This window comes from Schistocerca nitens, chromosome 1 (assembly GCF_023898315.1).
Source record: "Schistocerca nitens isolate TAMUIC-IGC-003100 chromosome 1, iqSchNite1.1, whole genome shotgun sequence".
NCBI classification, from domain to species: domain Eukaryota; kingdom Metazoa; phylum Arthropoda; class Insecta; order Orthoptera; family Acrididae; genus Schistocerca; species Schistocerca nitens.
The window spans coordinates 1176332752-1176356021 of record NC_064614.1 but is presented as its reverse complement, the minus strand read 5'-3'; the positions used below and the strand labels follow the sequence as shown (position 1 = coordinate 1176356021).

Below are 23270 nucleotides of genomic sequence, written 5' to 3'. Positions count from 1 at the left end.
AGTAGTTTGGACAAGAAGATAAATGTGGTGCTACAGAAGAATGCTGAAGATTAGATGGGTAGATAACATAACTAATGAGGAGGTATTGAATAGGATTGGGGAGAAGAGAAGTTTGTGGCACAACTTGACTGGAAGAAGGGATCGATTGGTAGGACATGTTCTTAGGCATCAAGGGATCACCAATTTAGTATTGGAGGGCAGCGTAGAGGGTAAAAATCGTAGAGGGAGACCAAGAGATGAATACACCAAGCAGATTCAGAAGGATGTAGGTTGCAGTAGGTACTGGGGGATGAAGAAGCTTGCACAGGATAGAGTAGCATGGAGAGCTGCATCAAACCAGTCTCAGGACTGAAGACCACAACAACAACAACACTGAATCCATAGTAGTCTTCTGTTCTAGAGTTTTTCAACTTGTTTACAGAGTTATTTATATCTGTAGCAGTTATTCTACTCCAGTTAAATCTTTTATCTGTTTTATTCTGTAATTGCGAAAGATAAGCTTCTGCATCAGTTAAATCATCACTTTTTGGTACCTGAATTTATGCAGTGTTTGTTGAGAGTGTTGCAATTAATTGGGTTCTGGATCCCTCTTTCCCCATATTTAACTCACTTTTAACTATGTTCCAGGCAGGGTATTTTTAGAATTTAAAGTATACTCCTCATTTGCTTTCCTTTTTCCTGCTTTAATTTTAGATTTGTATATTTTTCTTAAGTTTATATATCTATTCTTGTTTTCTTGATTGCCTTCAATTTTATCCTTCAGCATGAGTTGAAGGACTCTAATTTTATTGATGTGCAGGGTGTACCACTTTTTTGTGTGTTGTGTTTTATGCATATTGCCACTGTTACATCTCTTAGTAATAAGAGGGCAGTAAGTGTCTAATGACTTTTTAATATTGGATATGAATGCAGAAAAGCTTTCATTTATATCTTTGTCAATGGTTAGTACTCTAGCCATTCTATTCTACTCAGTTCACTTCTCATTACTTTAATGTTCTCTTCCTTGAGAGCTCTATATGAAGTTAGCATCCTGGTATCATCAAGTGTCAGATTTCCGATTTTGAACCATATGCCATCACGGTCATATAGTCCTAATTTGATGGTATCCCATTCTACTTGATTCCTATACACATTGCTAATTATATTGTCAAGACATGCCTTCATTCTGGTCGGTTTTTCATTTGAGCAGTAGTAATTCATTGATCTTAAGATATTTAGGATGTATACCACAGTTTTTCTCTTTACTCTTACATCTATATTAATGTGTCCTGTGATAAATGTTTTATACTGCTTGTATTTGGTGGTCAGTAAGGTTAATTCAGAGATTTTTTCTGTGAATATCTCCTCATCAGAAGCTGGTGGTTGGTAAACTGTTGTAATTAATTTAGCAAATGAATATTTGTTGCTTTTGTCACTGTTCATGAGATCCCATATATTTTCAACAAATTGGGACTCTATTAAAAAGTAATTGAATTTATTACTTCATTATTAGATCTGCATCATTTACCAGTCATGACTGGACAGACTGCATCAGGATTACATACACATAAATGATTTATTTACAATTTTCATATATATATCTAAAAACAAAGATGATGTGACTTACCAAATGAAAGTGCTGGAAGGTCAACAGACACACAAACAAACACAAACATACACACAAAATTCAAGCTTTCGCAACAAACTGTTGCCTCATCAGGAAAGAGGGAAGGAGAGGGAAAGACGAAAGGATGTGGGTTTTAAGGGAGAGGGTAAGGAGTCATTCCAATCCCGGGAGCGGAAAGACTTACCCTAGGGGGAAAAAAGGACGGGTATACACTCGCACACACACACATATCCATCCACACATATACAGACACAAGCAGACATATTTAAAGACAAAGAGTTTGGGCAGAGATGTCAGTCGAGGCAGAAGTGCAGAGGCAAAGATGTTGTTGAATGACAGGTGAGGTATGAGTGGCGGCAACTTGAAATTATCGGAGATTGAGGCCTGGTGGATAACAGGAAGAGAGGATATATTGAAGAGCAAGTTCCCATCTCCGGAGTTCGGATAGGTTGGTGTTAGTGGGAAGTATCCAGATAACCCGGACGGTGTAACACTGTGCCAAGATGTGCTGGCCGTGCACCAAGGCATGTTTAGCCACAGGGTGATCCTCATTACCAACAAACACTGTCTGCCTGTGTCCATTCATGCAAATGGACAGTTTGTTGCTGGTCATTCCCACATAGAATGCATCACAGTGTAGGCAGGTCAGTTGGTAGATCACATGGGTGCTTTCACACGTGGCTCTGCCTTTGATCGTGTACACCTTCCGGGTTACAGGACTGGAGTAGGTGGTGGTGGGAGGGTGCATGGGACAGGTTTTACACCGGGGGCAGTTACAAGGGTAGGAGCCAGAGGGTAGGGAAGGTGGTTTGGGGATTTCATAGGGATGAACTAAGAGGTTACGAAGGTTAGGTGGATGGCGGAAAGACACTCTTGGTGGAGTGGGGAGGATTTCATGAAGGATGGATCTCATTCCAGGGCAGGATTTGAGGAAGTCGTATCCCTGCTGGAGAGCCACATTCAGAATCTGATCCAGTCCGGGAAAGTATCCTGTCACAAGTGGGGCACTTTTGTGGTTCTTCTGTGGGAGGTTCTGGGTTTGAGAGGATGAGGAAGTGGCTCTGGTTATTTGCTTCTGTACCAGGTTGGGAGGGTAGTTGCGGGATGCGAAAGCTGTTGTCAGGTTGTTGGTGTAATGCTTCAGGGATTCCGGACTGGAGCAGATTCGTTTGCCACGAAGACCTAGGCTGTAGGGAAGGGACCGTTTGATGTGGAATGGGTGGCAGCTGTCGTAATGGAGGTACTGTTGCTTGTTGGTGGGTTTGATGTGGACGTACGTGTGAAGCTGGCCATTGGACAGGTGGAGGTCAACATTAAGGAAAGTGGCATGGGATTTGGAGTAGGACCAGGTGAATCTGATGGAACCAAAGGAGTTGAGGTTGGAGAGGAAATTCTGGAGTTCTTCTTCACTGTGAGTCCAGATCATGAAGATGTCATCAATAAATCTGTACCAAACTTTGGGTTGGCAGGCCTGGGTAACCAAGAAGGCTTCCTCTAAGTGACCCATGAATAGGTTGGCGTATGAGGGGGCCATCCTGGTGCCCATGGCTGTTCCCTTTAATTGTTGGTATGTCTGGTCTTCAAAAGTGAAGAAGTTGTGGAAAGAGGTTTTAGGTAGGGTGGCAGGTGATCGGCGTGAAAGGAAGTGCTCCATCGCAGCGAGGCCCTGGATGTGTGGGATATTTGTGTATAAGGAAATGGCATCAATGGTTACAAGGATGGTTTCTGGGGGTAACGGATTGGGTAAGGATTCCAGGCGTTCGAGAAAGTGGTTGGTGTCTTTGATGAAGGATGGGAGACTGCATGTAATGGGTTGAAGGTGTTGATCTACGTAGGCAGAGATACGTTCTGTGGGGGCTTGGTAACCAGCTACAATGGGGTGGCCGGGATGATTGGGTTTGTGAATTTTAGGAAGAACGTAGAAGGTAGGGGTGCGGGGTGTCGGTGGGGTCAGGAGGTTGATGGAGTCAGGTGAAAGGTTTTGTAGGGGGCCTAAGGTTCTGAGGATTCCTTGAAGCTCCGCCTGGACATCAGGAATGGGATTACCTTGGCAAACTTTGTATGTGGTGTTGTCTGAAAGCTGACGCAGTCCCTCAGCCACATACTCCCGACGATCAAGTACCACGGTCGTGGAACCCTTGTCCGCCGGAAGAATGACGATGGACCGGTCAGCCTTCAGATCACGGATAGCCTGGGCTTCAGCAGTGGTGATGTTGGGAGTAGGATTAAGGTTTTTTAAGAAGGATTGAGAGGCAAGGCTGGAAGTCAGAAATTCCTGGAAGGTTTGGAGAGGGTGATTTTGAGGAAGAGGAGGTGGGTCCCGCTGTGACGGAGGACGGAACTGTTCCAGGCAGGGTTCAATTTGGATAGTATCTTGGGGAGTTGGATCATTAGGGGTAGGATTAGGATCATTTTTCTTCGTGGCAAAGTGATACTTCCAGCAGAGAGTACGAGTGTAGGACAGTAAATCTTTGACGAGGGCTGTTTGGTTGAATCTGGGAGTGGGGCTGAAGGTGAGGCCTTTGGATAGGACAGAGGTTTCGGATTGGGAGAGAGGTTTGGAGGAAAGGTTAACTACTGAATTAGGGTGTTGTGGTACCAGATTGTGTTGATTGGAATTTTGAGGTTTTGGAGGGAGTGGAGCTGGAAGTGGGAGATTGAGTAGATGGGAGAGACTGGGTTTGTGTGCAATGAGAGGTGGTTGAGGTTTGCTAGAAAGGTTGTGAAGGGTGAGTGAGTTGCCTTTCTGGAGGTGGGAAACCAGGAGATTGGATAGTTTTTTGAGGTGAAGGGTGGCATGCTGTTCTATGCCACCTTTCACCTCAAAAAACTATCCAATCTCCAATCCAATCTGGTAGCTGGTTACCAAGCCCCCACAGAACGTATCTCTGCCTACGTAGATCAACACCTTCAACCCATTACATGCAGTCTCCCATCCTTCATCAAAGACACCAACCACTTTCTCGAACGCCTGGAATCCTTACCCAATCCGTTACCCCCAGAAACCATCCTTATAACCATTGATGCCATTTCCTTATACACAAATATCCCACACGTCCAGGGCCTCACTGCGATGGAGCACTTCCTTTCACGCCGATCACCTGCCACCCTACCTAAAACCTCTTTCCTCATTACCTTAGCCAGCTTCATCCTGACCCACAACTTCTTCACTTTTGAAGACCAGACATACCAACAATTAAAGGGAACAGCCATGGGCACCAGGATGGCCCCCTCATACGCCAACCTATTCATGGGTCGCTTAGAGGAAGCCTTCTTGGTTACCCAGGCCTGCCAACCCAAAGTTTGGTACAGATTTATTGATGACATCTTCATGATCTGGACTCACAGTGAAGAAGAACTCCAGAATTTCCTCTCCAACTTCAACTCCTTTGGTTCCATCAGATTCACCTGGTCCTACTCCAAATCCCATGCCACTTTCCTTGATGTTGACCTCCACCTGTCCAGTGGCCAGCTTCACACGTCTGTCCACATCAAACCCACCAACAAGCAACAGTACCTCCATTACGACAGCTGCCACCCATTCCACATCAAATGGTCCCTTCCCTACAGCCTAGGTCTTCGTGGCAAATGAATCTGCTCCAGTCCGGAATCCCTGAAGCATTACACCAACAACCTGACAACAGCTTTCTCATCCCGCAACTACCCTCCCAACCTGGTACAGAAGCAAATAACCAGAGCCACTTCCTCATCCTCTCAAACCCAGAACCTCCCACAGAAGAACCACAAAAGTGCCCCACTTGTGACAGGATACTTCCGGGACTGGATCAGATTCTGAATGTGGCTCTCCAGCAGGGATACGACTTCCTCAAATCCTGCCCTGGAATGAGATCCATCCTTCATGAAATCCTCCCCACTCCACCAAGAGTGTCTTTCCGCCATCCACCTAACCTTCGTAACCTCTTAGTTCATCCCTATGAAATCCCCAAACCACCTTCCCTACCCTCTGGCTCCTACCCTTGTAACTGCCCCCGGTGTAAAACCTGTCCCATGCACCCTCCCACCACCACCTACTCCAGTCCTGTAACCCGGAAGGTGTACACGATCAAAGGCAGAGCCACGTGTGAAAGCACCCACGTGATCTACCAACTGACCTGCCTACACTGTGACGCATTCTATGTGGGAATGACCAGCAACAAACTGTCCATTTGCATGAATGGACACAGGCAGACAGTGTTTGTTGGTAATGAGGATCACCCTGTGGCTAAACATGCCTTGGTGCACGGCCAGCACATCTTGGCACAGTGTTACACCGTCCGGGTTATCTGGATACTTCCCACTAACACCAACCTATCCGAACTCCGGAGATGGGAACTTGCTCTTCAATATATCCTCTCTTCCCGTTATCCACCAGGCCTCAATCTCCGATAATTTCAAGTTGCCGCCACTCATACCTCACCTGTCATTCAACAACATCTTTGCCTCTGCACTTCTGCCTCGACTGACATCTCTGCCCAAACTCTTTGTCTTTAAATATGTCTGCTTGTGTCTGTATATGTGTGGATGGATATGTGTGTGTGTGCGAGTGTATACCCGTCCTTTTTTCCCCCTAGGGTAAGTCTTTCTGCTCCCGGGATTGGAATGACTCCTTACCCTCTCCCTTAAAACCCACATCCTTTCGTCTTTCCCTCTCCTTCCCTCTTTCCTGATGAGGCAACAGTTTGTTGCGAAAGCTTGAATTTTGTGTGTATGTTTGTGTTTGTTTGTGTGTCTGTTGACCTGCCAGCACTTTCATTTGGTAAGTCACATCATGTTTGTTTTTAGATATATTTTTCCTACGTGGAATGTTTCCCTCCATTATAACCAATTTTCATATATATTCAGACAAATATTCATTATATATATATAGGGCGTTCTAAAAAAAGATGTCAAATATTTTGAGAGGTGGTAGTACTAATCAAAACATTAAAAAGAAGTCCAATAAGCATGGGTCCAGAAATGCATACTTTCTGTGATAAACACATGTTTACAGGAGGTGTTGAATGTGGAGTCCATTCATGGCAGTGCACCCCTCTGGCATAAGTAATGGTGCACCCTTTGAAGTACACCCGATTATTGTTGTACTAGCTGTCACACATCAAAGACTCGACCCTGTAGTGTCTGCACATAGTGGATTAGCATAGTGTAGACCAATTTCTTCAAGTGTTCCCATAACCAAAAGTAGAGGGTCTTGAGGTCTGGGGAACAAGCAGGCCAAGGTGTGGGGGCTCCCCCAACAATCCAGTGGTCCTGAAATGTCTGCGTCAGATGTTTGTGCACATTGTGACAAAAGTGTGCTGGTGGCTCATCATGCATTAACCATATTTTTATTCATTGCTGCAATGGCACAGTCTCCAGCAAGTTAGGAAATACATTAATGAGAAAGTCCATATAATGTGCCCTAGTTAACCTTGCTTGTAGCATATGGCCCTATTAATCTATCACCAAGTACACCTGATTGAGAATCAGTGTTGATGCCCTCTTTTCTGAATTGCTTGTGGATTTATATCTGCCCATGAATTCTGGTTATTGAAATTCACAACACCATCTCTTGTGAACCCTGCTTCATTGGTAAATTAAATCTTGGATGTGAACAGTGGATCTGTGGCCCCCTTCTGCAATGGCTATTGACATAACCACCATCTGCGATGATGACTCTGTGGCCTCAATGCCTGAATGCACTACAGATGATATGGGTACAGCAATTATTCATGAAGTACCTCCCAGATAAGAGAGTGAGACATGTCTTCCGCTGCTGCTAATCATTGCACACTGGTCCCAGGGGTTTCTTCCTCTGAATGTAGCACATGCTTCTCCATGTCAGGCATGCAGACTGCGTGGGGCCTTCCACAGTCAGTCTTCTGAGCAAGAAGGGTACCTGTGTCCCTCAGACACAGGAAAAGTCTGTCAATCAGCTTATCACTTATCAGAGGGCACTCTGCGCTGTGGATATTTTTCATTGTAGAGGGTACAGGCTCGTAGGCTATATCTGTTTGCCAAACCATAGCAGAATATTGTATCCACCATTTCACTTGTTGAGTAGTAGACTTCCAATGCTAACAAGTGGTGGGAGAAAAAAATGTAAATCTATTACACCCATTGTACATACAAACACAACAATAACAGTAAAAACATAAGTGAATCACATTTGGAAGAAGGCAAAATATCATGATACCTACCCAGCATTGACAGTGCTGTACAATAAGGTGCACAAACATGACGAAAACCAATGTAGCCTACAACATGGCTTGAACCAGACAACTAACTGCAGACCACCTAATGGTAGAGAGGATACTATGAGTAATACTGCCAACATATTTGATGGAGCATCAATGCAACGGCTATGCTAAACTTTGCAACCAAGCATCGGACAGCCCTTCCTATAAACACATTTTTATCTCAGAAAGTATGCTTTTGTTCATTGGACTTATTCTTCTTTTTTTGATGGGTACTACCACATCTCCAAGCATTCCAAAGTATTTGACAGTTTTGTCTGAACACCCTATATACATCCTGGTGAGAGGGATTGCACTTCTCAGGGCAATGAGTTAAACATTTTTACAGCAACCACTGTAAAACCATCTTTTGTTCCAGACAGTCAACACCTAGGTGTATCAATGTTCCTCTTGTTGGGAGTGTCATGATTATGTATATCTTGCCTTATGCTGGAAACTCTTTGGTTTTCTTTTACACTGATGAGGTATAAAATCATGTGCTGGCTGAAGGTTTTCATTACTCCTGACCAGGTGAATATAGGCTTGTGGTGCTCCAGTCTTTCTTGATGCAATGATTCTGACTGTATTCTATTATTGCTTTAATACTTCCTTGCAACCTGCAATGTGTCCCCGTAACAGTAGGCCACAATTTTTGAGACTATGAAACAGTGCATAATGTTCTGTTGTAATGTATGAGTCAGTTAATACACCTTTTAGTTTCCTCAGAAGGTATATTATGTGGGAGGGCTTGGAGCATGCATGCATGCATGCACACACACACACACACACACACACACACACACACACAGGTCATTCATTGATAGCTCGCTGTCAATCATGAGTCCCAGCAGTTTGACAGCCCCCATATTATCATAGTATCCAATGTTGCTAAGGCTGCATAACAGATATGTTTTTTCTTCAATCATTTTCATTTTATTTTCGATGAACCATTCTTTGACATTTTCAAAGAACATATTTGTAGCTTGCAGAGCTTGTGCAGCATGTTTTTCTTTCACAAAAAGAGTAGTGTCATCAGTAAACTTTGGTTGTTACAACCCAGATTATTAAAGTAAATAAGGAACAGGAGAGACCCTATGATGAACCCCTGGGGTACAACATGCTCCAGTTTTTGTTCTTGGGAGATTGCACCAAGAAAAGATACTACTTGCTATCAGTTTTCAAGATAGGATTGGAGAGTAGCCACCACAATAACTCCAATACCATAATACTTTAATTTAATAAGCAATATCTTGTACAAGATGCAGTCAAATGTCTTCTGAGGTCACAGAGTGTCAGTGCCAGACTTTTCCTGTCTTCAAACCCCTTGCCTTATCTCCCTAATTACATCCATTGGCTTTCTCTTATGAAAACCATGCTGTTGTCCTGAAAGAGTTTATTGTCTCTGAAGTAATTTTCGTAGCTATTGTTTCATTGCAGACTGCATAACTTTAGCTAGGATGGGGATTATGGAAATTGGTATGAAACTGGACACTTCCCATTGATCGCTGTTTTTGTAGACTGGTACTGTCCATGCCAGTTTCAAGAATTCTGGGAAAACACCAAAGGAAAAACATTTGTTGATTACTGTGGCTAGTAGTTGAGCAAGCTCTGGAATAATTTCTCTCAGGACTGTGTGGCATATGTCATAGATACCTGCTCACTTTGAGTATTTATATGTATTCAATATTTTCTACAATGTTCTTAGGGTGCACTTACTTCCAGTTTTTAAGCAACACCTTACATTTTTATACGAGTTGTGGGATCTAAGCCTGAGTCTGGAATTTAATTTACAATATTTCTTACTATCTTTATGAAGTACTGATTTAAGGCATGCTCATTTATCAGAGTCCAAGCTGCTTTACACGGATTATGAGCCTCTTGAACAAACTTGTCATAATATTTCTTCTTTGCATCCTCCACTCCCTTTCTGTAAAACTTCTTGGCTCTTAAGTAGTTACCATGAAGCAGGTCTTTAGCTGGAAGTTCTAAAGCTGTCTTCATACAGTCCCTGAACATTAATACAATGCCTTTTATTTATCTAGCTCAGGTGTATACCATACCTTCCCTATAATAGCTTTTTCCTTCCTTGTAATTTACCTGCAGGATACTTCTTGAGGACTACTGGGAATATGTCATAAAATTTTGTTTTCATGGTTTGGAACACACATTTAAATGAAGCACTGGCCCCATTGCATTTTCCTGCTGCCATTTCACACCACACAGTGCTACTTTACTATCATTTAATGTCTATTCTTTAATAACCCTCCTACTGAATGTGTAGCTTGAAGGACATGTACTTGGATGCAATTTACTCTTATTCTTCATGCTGAGTTCCATTATTAATGCACTGTGGTCTGTGAAAATAAAAATAGAAAATGACCAAGAACTAATGCAGAACCATGGGAAGTAGGGGGTTTTGGTTGAGGCAAACTAAAAATATGACAATACCAACAACAGCACCACTTCAAAACAAAAATTAACCCAAAAATCAAGTGCCCAAAATTTTCATCAACTGACAACCAAAAAAAGCAAAACAATTTATACTGCAAATTTCACTTAACATAGGTCAAACAAGGAGTGCAGTACCAGTAACCCAAACACAACCCAATAACTTTGTCTCACAAATTTTGCGTGACCTATATAGTTCAAACAAAGCCCTCAATACCAAACTAAACACACGCAACTTGGAAATCCAATATCACCTACGTAGTTCAGGCGTTTACTGTGGTACCAGCAACCAATACAAATTTTGAAAACCACAAATTTTACCTCATCTATAAAGATGAAATAGGGCCCACAATATCAAAATCATAACACTCATATTGTCAAATTGTTATCCAAACCTTCACTTAACACAGCTAGATAAAACGAAGCCCTGAGTACAAGAAAACAAAATTCATTCCCATAACTAACAAAAAAATAACCTAACTAATGACAGTAAAACAATCTTGACATTCAATATTGCAGTGCCTATGTTATTCCAAATTATGATGCAAAGTTGCTTTGGGTATGCATGCATGTTCAAAGGAACAGGCACTGTGGGGACAACAACCGCCATTAAATACATTAAATACATTCACATCTGTGAGTATGGGTAACCATCAACTGTAGAGTGGAAAGATGACAGTGAAATATTTGTGCCAGACAGGGTCTCAAATCTTATTTACCACTTATCGCAAGCAGTTGCCTTACTGTTTGGGTATCCATGCATAACTCACGGCCAGCCCAAACTACCATATGTCGTCAAATGTGTCTACAACCTGTACTCATACATTCATTATGTATATTCCCATGCAGGTGAGACATTTTACTTTAAAGTGGCCTGCCTGGTGTCAGCGGATAAATACAATGTTGCATTGCCTGTGTTATTCGAATTTATGATGCAAAGTTTCTTTGGACATGCATGCAGTGACATCGGTGGAAAAATATGGTGTTGCAGTGTCTTTGTTATTCCAAATTACAATGTTGCTGCAGTGGCTGTTCCTTTGGACATGCGTGCATAATCAAAGAAGCTTTGCATCATAATTTCGAATAGCACAGGCACTGCAACATCTTATTTATGAGCCGACATGGGGCAAGCGACTTTAAAATAAAATGTCTCACCTGTATGGGAATATACATAAAGGAAGTATGAGAACAGGTTGCAGACACATAGTTGGAGAAATATGGAAGTTTGGCTGTGACTGTGAGTTTTGCACAGATAGCATAATGATAAGGCGACTGCTTGTGATAAACAAGAAATCTTGGTTCAAATGCCAGTCCGGCACAAATTTTCCCTGTTGACTTTCTATTTAACAGTAGATGGTTGTCCATATTCGCCATTGCGAGTACATTTAAAGAATATCCACATTACCTATCAACCACAAACCAATACAATTACCAAACATGAACAATAAAAACTCCAAAATTAAAAAAAAAAAAAAAGAACATGCATCATCACCTTTTTCTATATACAGACACAACTACAAACATAAACACACACATCTCATTTCCTCAAGGCACACACACATTATGTGAAACAGTCCACATAACTGTAAGAAGGAGTGAGAATTTGACAATGGGCAACATATCTTTACCCATAGCCACATACAATGACCTCCTAGTAAATTTGTCATATCCATAACTGACAGAAAAGAAAAGTAATATTAAATCTCCAGTCATAAGAAATGGAGAGCACTAAAGGTAAGAGTGCACTGAACAGAACTGCACTGCAGCAGAGCAGCACGACATGAAAATACTAAGTATTGTTTATAGGTAGCCATATGAGGCAGAATGCACTATGGGGCAGTGAAACTATGCAGCAAAGTTGACCAACTGACCAACTATGCCATGCCATGCAGCATGTTCTGTTGTTGCTAGTGCAGTATAGCAAGAGTCATAACACCACAAGTCATCCCAGTCATAGCTCTTTTGACACACGAAATGAAATTTTGTTTACCAACATAGCATTAGACAAGGAAAAGTTAATTGTGTGTACAAGTCAATACCCAGAGTTACAAGGTCTGTTCAAAAAATTCTGGAACTTTGTCGGTAAAATTTTTCTGTGCATGGTCTCCTTTGACATATTCTCCTCCACAGTTGATACACCAGTCCCAATGCTGTTTCCACTTCTGGAAGCAGTCTTGGTATGCCTCTTGCTGGATCACACAAAATGCTGTTGGTGAATTTTCTTTTATCTCGTCTACTGTTGCAAATATTCATTCTTTCAACAGGGTTTTCAACTTGGGAAATAAAAAAAAAGAGTCCACAGGAGCCAGGCCTGGAGAGTAAAGAGGATCAGGCAGCACAATGATTTTGTTTTGTGCACAATAGCCACACACCAACAGGGATGAATGTGCCAGCATGTTATTGTGATGCAAGAGCCATGAATTGTATCACCACATTACAGGCTGTTCCCTTCTCAAATATTCTCACAGGCGTCGCAACACACCCTTTCATATCAGAGTTGCACTTGCAGCCTATATCTTCAATTATTTGCTGGATGTTTTCCAGTCTCTGTCTCCCTCTACAGTTTTTACCCTCTACAGCTCCTTCTAAGACCATGGAAGTTACTCCCTGATGTCTTAACATATGTCCTAGTCTCTGTCTCCCTCTACAGTTTTCACCCTCTACAGCTCCTTCTAGGACCATGAAGTTACTCCCTGATGTCTTAACATATGTCCTATCATCCAGTCCCTTCTTCTTGTCGGTGTTTTCCATACATCCTATTCCTCTCTGATTCTGCGCAGAACCTCCTCATTTCTTACCTTATCAGTCCACCTAATTTTCAACATTTTTCTGTAGCACCATATCTTAAATGCTTTGATTTTCTTCCATTCCAGTTTTCCTAAAGTCCATGTTTCACTGCCATACATACTCCAGACATACATTCTCAGAAATTTCTTCCTCAAATTAAGTCTTATATTTGATACTAGTAAACTTCTCGTGGCCAGGAATGCCCTTTTTGCTAGTGCCAGTCTGTTTTTGATGTCCCCTTTGCTCCATCTGTCATGGGTTATTTTGGTGCCTAGGTAGCAGAACCCCTTAACTTCCTCTACTTCTTGACCATCAATCCTGTTGTTAAGTTTCTCGCTGTCCTCATTACTTTCATCTTTCTTCTGTTTACTTTCAATCCATATTCTGTACTCATTAGACTTCATTCCGTTCAACAGATCCTCTATTTCTTCATTTTCACTGACGATAGCAATATCATCATTGAATTTCATCATTGATAACCTTTCACCTTGAATTAATTCAACTCTTGAACATTTCTTTTATTTCCATCATTGCTTCATTGCTGTACAGATTGAATGGTAAGGGTAAAAGACTACATCCCTCACATACACCCTTTTTAATCCAAGCACTTTGTTCTTGGTCTTCCACTCTTATTATTCCGTCTTGGCTCTTGTATATGTTGTGTATTACCCATCTTTCCTTAGAGCTTACCCATATTTTCCACAGAATGTGAAACTTCTTGCACCATTTGACACTTTCAAACTCTTTTCCAGGTTGACAAATCTTATGAACATTTCTTGTTAATCTATGACCAACTCCAAACCTTTTATCATTTGAGGTACATGCATTAATATGCCACACAGTGGACAGTGTGTTACTGTGACTCAGATGGATTATTAATCAATCTTGTGTCCCTTACTGGCCAATTTAAAATGGACAATTTATTACATAGGAAGAAAAGTACTGATGTACCTAGTGTTAGTGATGGTGAACCTACAGCTAGTGTTAGAGCTGCTGTATGAGAAAACAATGACTAAAGCATTGACAAAAGTGTGGTAGTGACAAAAAACACTGTTTCATGAAAATAAAGCATCACATTTATCAGCCCTCATGCAGTCAGCAATTTGCATGGATCAATTACAATAAGGTAAAAGGTGTTACTTTTGCAAAAAAATGTTCAGGGAAATTTAGGAATACAAATACAAGTCCCTTAGAAAAAAAATAGAAATTGTAGGGAAGCTAAGGCGAAATGGTTGCATGAAAAATCTGAAGAAATTGAGAAAGAAATGTATATTGGAAGGGCTGACTCAGCATATGGAAAAATCAAAACAATTTTTGTTGAAATTAAAAGCAAGGGTGGTAACATTAAGAGTGCAATGGGAAGTTCACTGTTAAATGCAGAGGAGAGAGTGGATAGGTGGAGAGAGTAAGCTGGTGGCTTCAATGAGGGGGAAGACTTGTCTGATGTGATAGAAGAAGGAACAGGAATTGATGTAAATGAGATAGGGTGTCCTGTATTAGGATCAGAATTTAAGAGAGCTTTGGTAGACTTGGGATCAAATAAGGCAGAAGGGATAGATAACATTCCATCAGAATTTCTAAAATCATTGGGGGGAAGTGGCAACAAAATGATTGTTCGCATTGGTGTGCAGAATATATGAGACTGGCGATATACCATCACACTTATGGCAAAATATCATCCACACAGTTCTGAAGATAGCAAGAGCTGACAAGTGCAAGAATTATCACACAATCAGGTTAACAGCTTGTGGATCCACATTGCTGACAAGAATAATATACAGAAGAATGGAAAAGAGAAATGGGAATGTATTAGATGATGATCAGTTTGGCTTTATGAAAGGTAAAGGCACCTTAGAGGCAGTTCTGACTTGTTAGTGGGGTTGGACATAGATTAATAAAAGGTGGACACTTTTACTTGGTCCCTGGCTGTTCGGTGAAAGTTGGCTGACTTGGAGCTGCTCCGGAATGTTTGTGGTCACTGCCAACAGCAACACTATAACAGTATTGTGTCCCCTAGCAGTGAAGAGCTATTGTATGATTAGTGTAGATTCGTGTGTGGTGTTTTACCTAGTGATACTCAATATTATTTATAAAAATGGGTAAAGAATCTTTACCAGTACCTTGTCCTTTTAGTGACTCATCAACAATTTTCTTGTTATTTCTGCTATGCACTAATCTATTACACATTAATTTCTTTTATAAAATGTAAGTTGGCTGCTCTGCAAGAAAGAGGAGGGGATTGTTCAAGAAGCGCATGCGCAACAGTCTGATCATAAGCTTCTGCTCCCTGCATGTCTCTGTATAGGGGCAAAATAAAAATACGAGATCAATACAGATGCAGCGGAAACCCTCTCAGAATGATAGCTCACAATGCGTACAGGTTAGAGCAGTAGCAGGGATGAACTCTCAATAACTTGTCAAACCAGCATTTTTTCGTTATTAATTATTAAGTACTATTATGCAACAATGTAAATGCAAGTTTAGCAGATTTCCCAGTAAAGAGATGGGGGGTGGTGGTGAGAAATGTATGTTTGAACATTGGAGAAGCAAGGCCCTTACTTCTAAATAGTTGGGGAGGGGACACAAAGCACCTTGTCCCCCTCCGCTTCCCCACCCAAGTCAGTGTCTCTGATCATACTTGTTTCTAGTTTAGATAACGTTGAGGTCACCAGTTGTTGATCCTGTTGTACAGCTAAACACAAAAGCAGTTAAAATACTAATCTGTCTTGATCACAAGGATCTATTAAAAACTTAAAATCACATTTCAAAGTGGTAACTGGTTTCGATTTTATCAAAAATCGTCTTCAGACCATCTCTCTGAAATGTTAAAAAATTACACACTTCATCTACATAATAAATATGGATAGACAGATTTTAATAAAATAAAATGTTTTTATATTATCAGATGGTGAGCAGAGAGGTGGAGCATTGGGAGGTGTTTGAGAACACCACTGGTAACTGCTAAATAGTGTCAAAATGCACTATATTATAAAGACAAAGTTGCACTCCTCACCTACTGTATGACATCATTGAGAGCCAATAGGGCTTAACATATTATGGTAACATAACTGAAACATAAAACATTGATCTAGATGTAGATAAAATACAATACTAAGGATTATATAAAATAAGCAGTCCACAGTAGTAATTATTTTACACTGGCTAAAATAATTATGAACACACATAAACAACCAACAGAAACTGAGTTAAGAACACTAAACTACTATCTACAGTCATTGCATGGCAGTTCAAACTCAAATACTGAAGCAAAGGTAAGTGTATCAACACCAACTGTTGCATCCCCCCCCCCCCCCCCCCTTTCCACCAATCTCGACCACTTGACTATGTGTGCCCTCGTTTTCTGTGCCAATCAGTGCTCCTGGCTGATCTAGTGTTTAACTTCAGGGGTTCAGAGCATTCCTTTATATGAAGTTTGCACCCTGAAAGGTGTTCATATGACATCTCTTGGTGAAATTACTACATTTAGCCTCGTTATGGTATAGCGCTCTGTTTGCTCCACACTGTTATCAAAGTATTGAATCAATTGTACTTGGCTTCCTGTTCACAGAGTCTGATGAATTATCTCCCAGCTCGTTTGTACTTCACATCTACCATGTTGGCATTTGGTTATGACACAGTTGCATAGCCAGCAGGCGTGCCCCACTTAGCAATCTTTCCATCAGTTAGAAATGAAATTTCTTTCCTGTAGTTACTATTCTGCTGTGCAACAGCGCCATTACTTGTATTTTCTTGGTTTTAATGAAAACTTCGATCTGAGATTTGGTCAAACTGAAGTTGATGCCAGCATGAAATGTGAGGAGCTCTTTTCCAAATGTGGAGGCATATAATTACATTCTCTGTGAGAAAAACAGCTAAAAGAGAACTACAAGTTTACAAAATGACACCAAGTAAGTTGTATAGGAAACTAAAGCACATAACTAAATTGTGCTTGCAATATGATGACATTGTCAGTCTCCTGTTTGGTTTTATGCAGAATCTATGTTACCAAAAATTTGCATTCAAGATATCTATGAGCTGTTTGATTTGATAACTTAAAGACCAAAATATCTAAATTATTTTTGTGTGAAGGGAAAGCAAATTGTCAGTGAAGTTGGTAGCATGTTTTTTCTCATACATAAATGAATCTTTACTCCTATAAGTAACAAAATAAAAAAGAAACCTTTTTTATTATGGTTGTCCGGGACAAATCTGCAACCACACAATGATTTGATTCTGTCCTACTCTGACAGGCCACATAAACAAAATAATACATTACTTCTGATCAGTGGCCATTCCTGTCTTCCCAATAAATGGGATTCTGGTACAATAAAGAAAAATCTCTGTTCATTTGACAGCATGTATGCTCTAAAACACAATGAAGCCCTGATCATACATTAAGACAACTGATGAAATTTGAATCTCCCACACATTTTGGATTGTCATAGTTGGTGGAAAGGCTATTTAAGAAAAGCCCTGCGGCCATAAAATCACTAGGAAAGATTGTTACTGCTCAATAGAAACTTAAAGTTTTCCTTAGTGAATATCTGGAATTTAAGTACAATTCATGACAGAATGGGCATGAAACTGTCAACAAATTTGTTGATGGTTTAGGGAATCAGTCATATTCAGAATTTGCCTACCTTTCTACGTTATCCTTCTGGGGCTGTTCCAGTAGACTAAAAAACTTGGAGGATGTGAATAACATGATATAGAAGATATACTGCAGGATTTCTTTTTGATTTTATGAAAATATCTTTCAGTGTGTCAGTAATGAGGTGGACTGTGACACTGCAGATGATGTTTGTGTGAAGTATTTTACTAAAAGTGCTGAACATGTCAGATGTTTTGTAGTATTTGCATGTAAAGAGTGATTGTCACTTTGAGATCCATCTGCTTTGATGATGAAACACCTACCTTCTCTAAGTATAATCAATCATCAGTCGATATTCAATTAGTGGAGAAGCAATATAAGCATTTTCCCAAATTGTATTCTTAGGAAGTGCAACTGAGATCAATTTCAGAAGGTGAGTACACCAAAAGATTTTATATACAGTATGAGATGTGTATAAGAAAATTGAATTTCTTCTCAGTTTGGAAAATCAGACGTTTCTGCGATCATCAGTTCATTTGTAGAAGTAATCTCTAATCAGGTTATCTTAAATTTTCATTTAAACTTCCAGGTTTGCCCACTATGCTCCCTTATTTCTGACAGACACTTTTTGACAGCAGGACAGGAATCCATGTGCCATGGTTTTTGTTTGTGCATGCACGCGCGCGTGTGTGTGTGTGTGTGTGTGTGTGTGTGTGTGTGTGTGTGTGTGTGTGTGTGTGTGTGTGTGTGTTTTCCCATAGTCATTTATGGTTTGTTGTGTCTACTGATACTATGGTGATAGTTTAACTTAAGGTATAAGTATTAAAAGCTTTAATGAACATACGGTTGTAGTTCATGTGCTGAAAGTATATTTAAACTAATCACTAACTTCTTGCAGGACATTTCAGAAACTGTTGAAAGAGTGGCAGACTTCCTTGGGAAATCTCTAACTGACGAACAGGTATCAGAGCTCACATCATATTTGCATATAAATAATTTCCGTAAAAACACAGCAGTCAACATGGATCAGCTGAAAGACATTGGACTGCTGCAGAATGGAGAGCAGGATTTTATAAGGAAAGGTATTATTAACAAGTCAAGCATTATCTCAGCTACTATCAACTTTACCTACTTTTTTTTATTAGGTCATAGAATTATTATGAAACAAGTGTGAACTGACAGAAAAAGGAATTCCAAATAAAGTAGAAAAGAAAAAAAGAAGGAAGAATCATGTCATAATAGATCAAAAAATATTGTTGGGGAACTTCTTCTATTCCAATGAGGAGTCTCTTCACACAAACCCTCAAAATTAATGTTTTAGATTATGTTGTGTCTTGGTCTTCAGTCTAAAAATTGGTTTCATGAAGCTGCCCATAACAGTCTTCCCCATGTTAGTTTTTGTTTCTTTTAACTGCTGACATCATTTTCCAAAACTTTTTAGAAGGTGACGTATTCTAGAATAGTATCTCACCTGAGCAATAATAATATCCTAAGCAAATCACAGTTTGGATTTCAGAAGAGTTGCTCTACTGAGAATGCTATTTACATGCTTACCAAATTTGAGAAGCATCAAATAGTGGTGGTTAGTATTTTCTGTGACCTATCTAATGGATCTGACTGTGTGAATCACAGTCATCTCCTAGATAAATTGAAATTTTATGGGACTGATGATATAGCCAGCCAATATATAATGTCAGAAATAACCATAAAGTTGTGGTTAGCAATTCAACCAATGTAGTCCTTACAACATTATTACGACTGGGGAGAAATCATGTATGGCGTTCCCCAAGACTCAATTTCAGGTCTGCTATTGTTCCTTATATTTGCAAATGATCTTCCGTCTAGCATACAACAAGCAGAATTATATTGTTTTTGAATGTCTTTTACACACTAATATTGTAATCAAGCCAAGCATAAAGAAACAGAAGAAGTGGTAAACAATCTTCTTAAAAGTATTACTGACTGATTTTCTGCGAATGGTCTCATCCTTCATTTTAAAAAGACACAAAATATTCAGTTCTGCACAATCAGAGTGTTACACCAATGACAAGTGTAACATATGTCTTGGAAATAATAAATAGGGTGGAAACTTCAAAATTCTTAGGTGTCCATACCAATGAGAATTTAAATTGAAAAAAGTACATATGGTATTAAAGTTCCTAAAACATCTTAGCTCAGCTACATTTGCACTTAAAATCATTGCAAATCTTGGTGAGAGACAAATCATTATGTTGACATATTTTGCATATTTTCATTCAGTAATGTCACAGGGGATAATGTTCTGGGGTAGCTCATCTTTAAGCTAGAAAGTGTAGCTCAAAAATGTGCAGTAAGAATAATATGTAGTGCTCACACATGATCATCTTGTAGACATCTCTGTAAGGAGTTAGGCATTAGGACTACAGCTTCAAAACATATTTATATTCCTTCATGAAGTATGTTGTAAATAATCCACTGCAATTCAAAAGGAACAGTGATGTACATAATTACAATACCAGAAGTAAAAATGAGATTCATTACTCCATAGTAAAGTTGTCTTTAGCACAAAAAGAGGTGCACAATGCTGCAATTAAAATTTTTGACAACTTATCCAGCAACATAAAATGTCTGACAGACAGTGAAGTAAAATTTAAAGGAAAAGTTTCTCCTTGACAACTCCTCCCTATTCTGTGAAAGAATTTGGTTTATTGTTATGTACGGAAGGGGGGGGGGGGCAAGAATTACTAATTCCTATTTGTATTTTTTTAAGAGAGAGAAAGAGAGAGAGAGTGAGTGAGTGAGAGAGATAAAGCTTATATACATTCAGCATGTAGCCATATTTACAAATTAATGTGAGATGTGAACATAAAATGACTCATTCCACATCATTGCAATTTATCATGCAAATGATTTGTGGAACATGAAGCTACTAAAAACTAAACTAACTGAAAAAACTGCAACTTAAACTCTTTACTATAGTTGAATCTTGGCTACCTCTATAATTGTAGTCCTCACACTAACATCCATTACTGATTAACTGTTCAGATGTGACTTGCGATGTGCCCTATCAATGTACCCCTTTTTTAAATCAAAATGTGCAATTAATTTCTTTCCTCTCTGGTTCTATCCAGTGCCTCTTCATTAGTTACCGTTCCGTGCATGTAATCTTCAGAATTCTTCTGTAGCACCACATTTCAAAAGATTTTATTGTTTTCTTGTCTGTTTATCTTCCATGCCTGGCTACACTATACAAAAATACTTTCCTAAAATATATCCTACATATTATTATTGTAATGTATTAGCCTTGTTTTACTTGTTCTTTTATTTTTGTATGCAGAAGGTGTTACAAAAGGCAATCTACATTTATAGCATTTAGGTTATTTATTATCAATATTATAAAATAACATTTAATTATGTTTGGTCATTTCATTATAGTAGACTTAAATAAAATAAATGTCATGACTTCTTTCTGCATCCCAGGGTCCCCTCTCCTAGGGATTCACAGTAAATGACTAATGTAATGTGGTGTAATAATATAATAGTAGAAGGAAAAATATGATATAATAAGTAACAGATGTGTTTAAACTGTATAGAACTAGTCTATGTCTCAAACATGAAAAAATGTTTCAGGTCAAAATGGTTCATGGACTGATGAGTTCACCCCTGAGTTGGATAAAAGGGCAAATGAATGGATAAAAGAAAATTTGAAACACACTGACCTCCGATTTCCTGTAAAAATTGTAGAAGAATAACAATAAAACATTAGAATTTGTTTTGCTAATTGGTGTCTCTTTTTTACAAGTTGAATGGAATGTAGAAAACCAGTGAACTTGTGAATGTCCACATTTTGTGTAGTTGTTGAAGGCTTGTTACAAATTTTCTACTGCAGGTAACGTGCTCTTCTAAAAAGTAATGCTTGCTGTGTGAGAACAGCACACTTATTAAAGTACCTGTAAAGATAAAATAAGTTGAATGTAAGCTGGCTGTTTGCTACACTTTGACATGAATATTTTGTGTGCAGTATACAATCTCATCTTCCCTAATGAGATGATTCTTTGGATCAAGGATGTGAACTCTTTGGTGACCCATGGGCCTCATTCATGTAATCAAACACACAGGCCATGTAGTCATGTGATACAACAGCAGCACTCCCAATGCATGAAGTCAAAACTATAGTGTCCATGATGTTTATGTTTTTGCAATAACACACTGATATGAATGGCTCTTCTTTCCCAACATGCCACGCCATCATATTATATATCAAAGTGTATGTTTTTGAGAGTACATTCATTTTATGGTTACCCAATCTACAGATGTTTATATTTGTTTACACATCATGAAAAGGTTCCTTGCTTATGATATTTTACAATATCTGTTTTAAGAATTTCTGTTTGAATATTTTACAACATCATTAGTGAAGAAACAATGTTCACAAAACACAAATAAATTTAAACACCTGAAGACTAGATGTGGGGCATCTTGAAATATCAAACTTGAAAAATAAACACCTATAAAAGCAAGTAGTTGCAGCTAATTCACTAAATATTACCTTCCATTTCAACAGCTGTAGTGTTCTGATACAGCCACACTCTCTCTTCCATGAGTTTGTTCAATGGGCCAGATTGAAGTTAATCCATCAGTTGCCCAGCTGGGCTTTAGACATATGTTAAAATCAAATGAAGTTTGAAAAGTTGGAAAAGTGATTACTTAAAATGTCGATTCAGACAGCATGTTAATTTTTATATTTTCTGTTTCTCTACTGTCTGTATGATAATGTAACTTACATACAGGTATGAGTGGGGGTACCATATTGAATAGAAGATAGATAAGAAATATTGCAAAAGGTGGAAGTCATGGGCAGAAAGTATGTTCACTGAGTTGGGTGAGGTTGGGTTGATTTGGGGGGGAGGAGAGCAAACTGCGAAGTCATTGGTCTCATTGGATAGGGAAGGATGGGGAAGGAAGTTGGCCATGCCCTTTCAAAAGAACCATCCTGGCATTTGCCTGAGACAATTTAGGGAAATTACAGAACACCTAAATCAGGATGGCCGGATGCGGGATCGAACCGTCGTCCTCCCAAATGTAAGTCCAGTGTGGTAACCACTGTGCCACCTTGCTCGGTATGGTCACTGAGTGAGAGAAAAGCAGGAGCAGAATAAAATGATGAAAAGTATTGCACTAGTCGCTGCAGGTATGAAGCAAGGAATGCCAGAGAGGAGTCTGGATCAACAGTCTACATCAATGCTAACTATAAAATATGCTGCCAAATTTTAGACTACTTTCATAAAGTCTATAAATACTACAAAAATAGTGGAATCAGTACATCTTTTTTCAGGTTTCCAGAAGTGATATGTCACACAGGATCATCTTATAACATATTGCTGGCTGTTGTTACTGAACATACATACATATCACCACTCAAAATCAGTCTTACATGCAGTCAAAGTGTTGATATTTGTATGTTGGGAATGAGGTTGTATTGTGAATTGTGATTTATGCTAATTATTTGATTAGAGTACAGGAGACATGTGGAGATATGATTAATTCAATGTCACTGATATAAAACTATAGTTAATAAGATTGAGTAGTATTTAAACATTAATGTAAATTTTCTGTGAAAAGACACATTTACATATTTACATAAAGA

At 39.4% G+C, this 23270-nt stretch overlaps 1 protein-coding gene across 1 annotated transcript in view; it reads left to right on the top strand.

The window, feature by feature from the left end:
• Positions 1–21375, top strand: part of LOC126233203 (sulfotransferase 1C4) — a 30915-nt gene extending 9540 nt beyond the window's left edge. The window contains exons 7-8 of the mRNA XM_049942847.1: positions 18543–18726; positions 21254–21375. Coding sequence (XP_049798804.1) covers positions 18543–18726; positions 21254–21375 — 306 coding nt within the window. The remainder of the gene's footprint in view (positions 1–18542; positions 18727–21253) is intronic.
• The last annotated feature ends 1895 nt before the right edge of the window (positions 21376–23270 follow it).